General features: G+C 44.9%; 1 protein-coding gene across 1 annotated transcript; it reads left to right on the forward strand.

Moving 5' to 3' along the window:
• The first annotated feature begins 3,000 nt into the window (after positions 1 to 3,000).
• On the forward strand, positions 3,001 to 8,044 carry LOC119286446 (protein BREAST CANCER SUSCEPTIBILITY 1 homolog). Its single transcript, XM_037565827.1, has 14 exons — positions 3,001 to 3,121; positions 3,283 to 3,336; positions 3,428 to 3,498; positions 3,931 to 4,044; positions 4,322 to 4,797; positions 4,894 to 4,992; positions 5,111 to 6,094; positions 6,180 to 6,280; positions 6,377 to 6,563; positions 6,678 to 6,778; positions 6,863 to 6,971; positions 7,055 to 7,220; positions 7,312 to 7,430; positions 7,513 to 8,044. The coding sequence occupies exons 1-14, from the start codon at positions 3,066 to 3,068 to the stop codon at positions 7,849 to 7,851; spliced, it is 2,976 nt and encodes a 991-aa protein (XP_037421724.1). The 5' UTR covers positions 3,001 to 3,065; the 3' UTR covers positions 7,852 to 8,044.
• The last annotated feature ends 784 nt before the right edge of the window (positions 8,045 to 8,828 follow it).

Genomic DNA, 8,828 nt, shown 5'->3' on the forward strand with positions numbered 1-8,828 from the left:
CAGGATAGAAGGAAAAATAACAACAGCGCAAGGAGGAAGGAAAATGAAAGTGAACGATGGTAGGAAGTCGTGGAATAGGGTTCGTAATAGAACGGGGGCTGCAGGATACAGACATGTAGCCGTATTTGTAAAACAATTAACACATATAGTGTTTCGTATCCAGAGAGCTACTCCCTCCGTTCCAAAATAGATGACTCCACTTTGCACTAAAGTTAGTGTAAAGTGGAGTCATCTATTTTGGAACGGAGGGAGTACCAATTTTCATTCATTTTGAACAGTTTTATGTCCAGATATGTGCACGGCGCAGATGGACGGCAAGAGGCGTTTCACCATACACGTGCCCCTTCAAATTTTCGTGTGTCACGTGCAAGTTGCAACCAACCGTGACGTAAAAACAACATGCCGGATGGAGACAGATGCTTGAATCTTAGCTGCGCATCTGCGCATGCGTATGGTGTGAGCGCCTCTCCATTTCTGCATTTTCGCAAACGAAAAATGAAATAGGGTACGTATTATTGTGGCCATAGTAGGATGTGCGGCCGTACGAGTACGATGTTGCTGTCTCGCACAAATCGTTCCATCGTAGCAAGTACTCGGACTTAATTAATTTCCGGCAAAAAGAAAATACTTAATTAACTCACCGTCGAGTACTAAAGACGCGGTTTAAGAAAAAGTACTCCTACGAACGGTTGTTGAGCGTGACTAGTCCCCTCCGTTTCTATTTAGTCTTGGTGTAAAAATCTGTGGCCGAACATCTGCCTACCCGCATTCATTTCGGTTAGGGCGTACATGACCGTTAGGTTGACCAGAGCGGCATTCACATCAACGCGGCGACCATGAAGGCTACTCCAAGCGTTGGATGAATTTAAGCGACCCGATCAGCTTGCCCGGCTATTTAAGCTGGCCGCCCGTGGACGCAATCCCTTCACCACTATCCCGCCGCTCCTCTCTCGATGCACGCCTCCAGCTCGGCCTCCACTATTGGAAAATTCGACGCCTCTAAGTGGTTCTCCACGTGCCCCATAGATTTGCGGGGAGCTCCGGATCCTGGCGCTGCCGGCCACATTCACCGGGCGCCTTAGAGCATCTACAACCGGCATTCTCAAATCCTCCTCAAATGTCCACGATGTTGTCGGACAGGAGAGAGAAGAAAAAAAGTGACCTAATCCCTTCATATCGTCCCCATCCGTTCGGACTATCCGCGAACCCTCATATTGAGGACGCGCCTAGTCAGTCTGTCATGTAGGACATGGCCCAACCCGGACCATCTTTTTTTCTTTCTTTTTTCTTCTCTCTTTTCATCTACACCAATCATGTGCAGGTGACTGCACACATGAGGAAGAAAATATGGAGTGTGGCTGCATGGACGGATAAATAAGGGCTCCAAACGGACGCACCCGATCAGTGACCGTGGTCAGGCGGCGCCATCCCCTGCGTCGCAATGTGGCGTCCAAATCGTACACCGCTTGGAGGAGGAGGCGCCCTCCCAGGCACACCCATCTCCACTGTGGCAAGGAGGCGGCGCCACCAGCCCCGCCCCATCGCCAGTCCAGAAACTAGTGACATCCAATCGCCGTTAAGGAGGATACATCATCCCCGATGATCTCCAAGGTGTGCATCCACCTTGGCTACTACCTTGGTGACATCAAACTGTCCTCCTCAGTGGCGATCGTCAACAAATGCCTCTCTGAGGCGATGAGGCGGGAGTGGCACAACGCGGCACGCTAGACAACATTCCTGAAGACGACATCCCGCCTGCTTGAGTGAGCACCTTTCTTGGAACAAGCGTTCACACAAAATTATGGCTAATTTTCATGAGGTTCTCTTTGAATGCAATTTATTTGATTTGGATTTTCATGGAGTTTCTTGGACTTATAATAATAAGCAAGAAGGTGGTAAAAAATGTGAAAGTACAACTTGATCGAGCGGTGGCATGCCCTCACTGCCCTTCTATCTTTCCTGACCACAAGGTTTTACATATTTTTAGCTCTAGATCTTTCTCGAGTTAAGCCCTTTTCAAGGTTATTCGGGAGCTTGGTTGATAGCTTGACACCATCATCCGAGAACCAGTGATGGGTTGTGGAACAATAACAACCAGTCCTAAAATTTGGAGAATACGAGACCAGATCTGCCAGGAAAAAGGCAAAATGACATGATGATGTATTGAATTGACTCCTCATTTTGGTCGCGCAAGGGGCAAGTAGTCGGGTTGAGGCAACCTCCTTTTGGTCGGGTGGTCCGCCGTCCAACAACGATTATTGATGACGAGACAACAATGTTTTCAAATACGTACAATCCATTATTGTTTGGACGATAACATCCATCCTTATTTGAATTATTAATTCAACAATATTTTCGGTACATTCCGTAACTTTTCACCTGATTCAGCTGTATTCCAATTAACCGCATCCACATTCAACACACATTTAAAACATTGCATCCACGTTCAAGAATTTCACACACATTTCAATTCATCCAGGCATTTTTTTATATAGACGAAAAAGGATTTCCCTCCGCTTTATGTTATAAAGCAACCACCACATCACAAGTCATACAAAGCCAAAACGAAAGAGAAAAAGAGAGAAACAGCAAAGATACATGATACTGGAGGAGCCGCTACACATTTTCCTATACAAAACCATCGTTTTTGGGACATTATCCTTTAGGTACACTGGGCTTTTAGGCCGGGCCCTCCAGCAGAAAACCGGATCCCAAGCCTGTCGGGCTCGGGCCGTCGGGCCGGGCCACCCATACCAAAGCCTATGTTGCAAAACAAAAAAAAGACAAAAAATAGTAAACCCGGTTGCCGCCACGGCGCCACTCGCGACGGCCACGTGACAGGAAGGCGCATTGGTCGGTCGGCGGGCTCGCCTCCTTCCCGAGGAAGGAAGGGAAGGGAACGCACGCAGCGCACCAAACCAAATTGAAATGAAAAACGTTGGAGGGAAAACTCCCGCCAACATAAATAAATCCCCCGCCGACCCCCGAAACCCCTCCCCCCACACCTCACAAAATCCGGTAATCCCCACGCCCGCAGAGACTCCGGAGGAGACCCAGCGATCGGAATGGCGGACATGGGCAGCCTCGAGAAGATGGGACGGGAGCTCAAGTGCCCCATCTGGTACGCCCGCCCGCCGCCCCGCCGGCCCTTTTCTTTCCCCTCGTCTCGTCCGCGCCCTCGTGGCCGACACCTGGATCTGTGGACACCAGTTCTCCGATTTATCCCCTTTCTTGTTGTTGATTCTGACTGGCTGTTGTTCGTCAATTTGATCCTGGTGGCAGCCTGAGCCTGCTCAGATCGGCGGTGTCCGTCACCTGCAACCACATCTTCTGCAAGTGAGTCCCTTCTGCCCGTCCCCCTCCGTTGCAATATCCCTGTGAAACTATCCGATCTGGGCTCATGTGTGCGCTCCCGACCTTGTTGCAGCCACTGCCTCACGGAGTCGATGAAGTCCTCCTCCACCTGCCCTGTGTGCAAGGTGCCGTTCCGCCGAAGAGGTTAGTGGGCGTAGCTGTTGTTATCTGGGCCTTCTTAGGCTGCTGAAGTTATATATGTTTTGTGTAGAATATGTTGTGCTGCAAAAGACGGAATTGTTTCCCCGTGCGCAAAAAAAATGCTTCACCTTTTTAAGGATTGGATAACGTTAACATGCATGATATGTCTGCTTTACGAAGCAATTAAATATTTATCTAACTATATGCGAAAATCGGAACCATAGTACTCCCTCCGTAAAGAAATATAAGAGCGTTTAGATCACTACTTTAGTTATCTAAACGCTCTTATATTTCTTTACAGAGGGAGTACTATTAAAACTCCACAGAAATGTTTTTGATGAACTAGTGTTTACTGTAACTCTGCAAGTTCTGACGTGATGGCTTGATCTTAATCTAATACAAAACTCACGTTATAAAGCCTGGTTTTGCTTGTAGAAATCCGGCCAGCACCACACATGGACAATCTGGTCGGCATTTTGAAGAGCATGGAGGCTGCATCAGGAAGTAATGTTGTCTCAACACAGGTGACTCCTGCGGCACAAGTTGCAGGTAATTTTCTGGCATAGCATCAACTCTTCTTTTGTTCGCTAGCATATGTGCAAGGTGGTCAATTGTGAAATTAATTTTGAAGGACGATTTAATTATGTGGTTGTTTTGCATCTGCCGGGGTCTGCACCACATTCGTTGTTGTATCCATTTTGGCATGCTGTCTGGTGGATGGTTGTCTGTTTGCCTCTATAAAACTGAAATCAACTTTTACAGATAATTTTAGCACAATTAGTCTTCAGTCTTGTGCTTACTGTATTATTCTTACTTGATCTTGAAGATGGATCAAAGCATGCCAACAGCGAGAAAAAGTCTAAAAGGTCACAAAAATCAACAGTGCAAAAGAAGAAGATATCATCCGAGAAGAAAGCAAACAAAACAAAGTCTGCTGTGGCTTCTGCATCTGGTTCTACTAAAAAGCCTTCTTTCTCTACGAACAAGAGAATACATGTGACACCATTCCCTGAATCTGAGACACCAATGAGACCTCAGAAGATTATGAAGTCTCAAGGGACAACAGATAAATTGAATGGTGATGCTCAAGAAGGCAAAGATAAAGCATCAGCCTCTGATAAACTGGAAGGTTTCTCATTGTCACCCTTTTTTTGGTTAAGGGAAAGAGAGGATGCAGAAGGCGGCACTCTTGAAACGTTAAGTGAACCACCCTCATTGGCCACGCCCTTGCGTCACAATGCACCTTGTTTTAGTGACATCAAAGATTCTGATGCTGGAACCCCTCCTAACACGACTCCAAATGTATGTTTTCTGAACATTTATGTTTTTTTCCTGTTCAAATTTTGTGCTTACTAGCTTTGCATAAATTGTGCTTACGGTTAGCTATTTGAGTTGCAGAGCAAAGCTGTGGTTCCAGATGCCTTCGATAGTGAAATCTTTGAATGGTCCCAGAGGCCTTGCTCTCCAGAGCTGTGTTCTACTCCACGGAAAAAGCAGGTAATTTGCTACATGTGGCCAGACACACTGTACATTTCGTCCTGTTTCTTCTTTATAATCTGATTTGCATCTACTTTGTATTTAGCATGTATTTTACCTAACTGTTTGGACTGTTCAGGGTAAATTTGAGGATATATTAGATCACATAGCAGAGAAAGATGACGAGGAAGATATACAGCTTGGTGGTTCATTCGATGAGTCAGGTCATACACATAATGCAGCTCAGCCTGTCAAGAGGAAGAAGGGGAAGAAGGCAAGAGGTGGGAACAGCAGGAAGACAAAATTGCTGGAGGTCATCACAAAAGAAGCTGATGCCAACCAACAAGATTCAAATATCACTAAAAGTCTTGCCGCAAAGTCATGCGAAGAAAACAGCAGTGCTATAGAGAAGAATACTTCAAGTAGAAGAAACAAGGCTGGTAACGACATCAATCTATTTCCCTGTTCTGATGATAACTCCATGGGGACATTTCACCCTCGAGAAAATAGTTTGGAGATTGAAGTACATGATGGACACCTCTCGGAAAGATCTCAGAAGAAGGAGAAAAGTGGTCAACAGAAGAAATGTGCAAGGAAGCTGGGAACAACAGGGAAGAGTACAGTTGAGACTACAGAGAGTAATTCTGAGCCAAGAAGTAAGCGAGTTAGAAAAATGCCTGACAGTGTCAATGCTGAAAAGATAGGAGTTACTGATGTCTCTAGAAATGAAACAGAAATGCCATTACTCCACAGCTTCATGAAAAGTTGCACCCAGCACAAACTTTTGGATGGTAGAAGTAAAAGGAGCCGGAAAAATAGTAAGTTCAGTGAAGGAACGAATAGTCAGATAGGGCTTGATAGCATGAAATCGAACATCACTGCAAATACATCAAGCATTTTACTTGGTAGATGCCAAAGTAGTGAGGCAATACGTGCAGCTCCTTCACCAATGGATGCTTCAGTTAAGAATAAATGTGCAAAAAGTATCAAACAAACAGATTGTTCAGAAATGAAAAACTTTGGAAAGCTCCAAGCTTGCACTGGTAATACTTTCCTGAAGAAATGTGATGACACTGTCTCTAAGGTTTTCTGTGCTTTCTGCCAGTCTGCTGATATCACAGAGGTATGTTCATATCATTTTCAAATGCCTTATGTTGATGTTCCCAAATCCTTGGTACTGAACGGTAAATATCTCTACTTTCTTGAAGGAGTCTGGAGAGATGGTTCACTACCATAATGGAAAACAAGTCCCTGTAGAATTTGGTGGAGGGGCTAATGTCATACATTCTCACAAGAACTGCATGGAGTGGTTTGTTGTCCTTTCCAGCACATGATTGTATTGTAAAATATTTTTGTTCTTGATATATCTAGCCAAGTTTCATCATAACCTTTTATTTTACCATAGGGCTCCAGATGTCTACTTTGAAGATGACTCAGTGTTTAATCTTACGCCCGAGTTAACTAGAAGCAAAAGGATCAAATGTGCTTGCTGCGGAGTTAAAGGTGCGGCACTTGGTTGCTTTGACAAGAGTTGTCGCAAAAGCTTCCACTTCACATGTGCTAAATTGATCCCAGAATGCAGATGGGATAATGTAAGTTCATATTGTGTTCTGATCTAGCAATTTCAACTTTATCAGAATAACTCTTTGCCATTTGTCAAAGTTCTAAATTGCCACCTTATTTCTCTAATTTATTTTCACTGTCAGGAAAACTTTGTGATGCTATGCCCTTTGCATCAGTCTTCCAAGTTGCCAAAGGAAGTTTCTGAGCCACAAAAGCAATCCAAAAGGATAACAGCACCAAAATGGTACCCCCAGAACCTGCTGTTTAAACAGTCTTGTAATGGTCAATATGTATGATTACTTACTGGAGGGCAACTGTTTTTTTTCAGTCCATCTCAAGTAAGATCTAGCCAAGCTTGCAGCAATAACTGGAAATGGCCATCAGGATCACCACAAAAGTGGGTTCTCTGCTGTTCAGCTCTTTCTGCTGCTGAGAAGGTATACATCTTATTTTCCTTATCAAATCCATGATATTTGCTCCATATGAGTTTTAACTGAGATGAAATGATCGAATTGCTCAGGGCGTCGTAACAGAATTTGCGAAATTAGCTGGTGTGCCTATTTCCAAGAGCTGGAGCCCCAGCGTTACCCATGTCATTGCATCAACTGACCCCTCTGGCGCTTGCAAGCGCACACTGAAGTTTCTGATGGCAATCTTGAACGGCAAATGGATCGTCTCCATTGATTGTAAGCACATAGTGGACTCTCTGTCATATCAACGCAGAAATGATATTGATGCCCTGTAGTGTTACTAACTGCTGCCTTTATGCTGCTGTAGGGGTTAAGGCTTGCATGGAAAGCATGGAACCTGCTGATGAGCAGAAATTTGAGGTCACCACCGATGTTCATGGCGTCAGTGAGGGTCCGAAGTTAGGAAGACAGAGAGCAATCAACAAGGTACCATTCTTCCAGTGTTATTTTCCCAACTGTTATTGTACTACTGCTACAGCAGTCAGTTAACTGTCCATTTGTTCTGCAGCAACCCAAGTTGTTCAACGGCATGCAGTTCTACCTCCATGGGGACTACACCGTGACCTACAGGGGCTTCCTGCAGGACCTGGTGGTTGCGGCAGGCGGCACGGTTCTGCACCGGAAGCCTGTCTCAAGGGACCAGCAGAAGCTGCTTGATGACTGCTCCTCTGTTTTCGTCGTGTACAGTGTTGAGAACCAGGGGAAGGCGAAACTCGGCGACAATGACAATGATCGCCGCAGGCAGGCTGATGAAGCCCAGGCCCTGGCATTCGCCTCTGGTGGTGAAGCCGTGAGCAGCGCCTGGATAATCGACTCTGTTGCAGCTTGCAAGCTGCAACCTCTGTGACTGAGCTCAAAGAAGGCTTCTCATGTCAGTTGGTTGAGTAGTAAACTGAAAAATCAAGGAGGTCACTGGACAATTGCTTAATTTTATACCGTGTCATGTAATTATAAGAGTAACATTTTGTGTTTTTTCTTTCAAAAAGGAGGTTGTTCATGAGTTAACTTTATCATTCCAATGTAAAGAGGTTCAGGCTCAACTAGTGTCGTGATGTGTGTGCCGGAAGGTCTCCCTATTCCTTTGAGCCAGATTAATTGCTACAAGATGATTATCATAATCTTCTACCACAGTACATCATTTGGTGCATTGTTTATGATGTGTTTAGGGACATCACTCGCATTGAGAGGTGCAGTTGGGAGACATTGTGAAAAGGCTCAAATGACATCTCTTTCCCTATAGGAATTGAGATATGTGTGATCTCACTTTGTATGATTTTCCTATTCCTATGACATTCCTATTCAAATTGAAGTCTGCAAAGAAACCCACATGAACTGTTTACTTGCAGGGCCGTAAAAAGAGGGACATGCTCAGTAGTGGAAAGGCATAATTTTTTTTACAGCAATAGAGCTGTCAGAGAGCAGGATGAACTTAAAACACCAAGGCAGAGAGAGGCACGTAAACAGCAAACTCAAAAAATATTGATCAGGGTTCAGACTGGCTTACTGCAGTTGTACCCTTGCACATGAGGCTGAACGATGAACTACTTGGTTACATTTTGTTCTAACCATACATAAGCAACAACCAGGGAAAGAAGGTAAAAGTCTTGAAGCTTTCACACGCAAATACACTTTCAGATTTGTTCGAATGTAAGGCAGCAGTAGACAGATGAATGCTTGAATGAATAGGTAGATACAAGAAGAACACATGAGCAGCCATTGGTTCAGCAATTCGCACATGATCGGGGCCAAGAATCTGTTTATGGCATATCAATATTCAAGGATACCGACTGACCCCGGGGAAAGTTGCAGCCTGAACCACCGGTG

This window comes from Triticum dicoccoides, chromosome 1A (genome assembly GCF_002162155.2).
Source record: "Triticum dicoccoides isolate Atlit2015 ecotype Zavitan chromosome 1A, WEW_v2.0, whole genome shotgun sequence".
In the NCBI taxonomy this organism is placed as follows: Eukaryota; Viridiplantae; Streptophyta; class Magnoliopsida; order Poales; family Poaceae; genus Triticum; species Triticum dicoccoides.

Excerpts from the sequence above, each read along its gene's own strand:
- LOC119286446 (XM_037565827.1), top strand. The coding sequence starts at position 3,066 with ATGGCGGACATGGGCAGCCTCGAGAAGATGGGACGGGAGCTCAAGTGC. Across the intron at positions 4,045-4,321 it reads TCCTGCGGCACAAGTTGCAG|ATGGATCAAAGCATGCCAAC; the intron begins GTAATTTTCTGG and ends TTGATCTTGAAG. Across the intron at positions 4,798-4,893 it reads CTCCTAACACGACTCCAAAT|AGCAAAGCTGTGGTTCCAGA; the intron begins GTATGTTTTCTG and ends TTTGAGTTGCAG.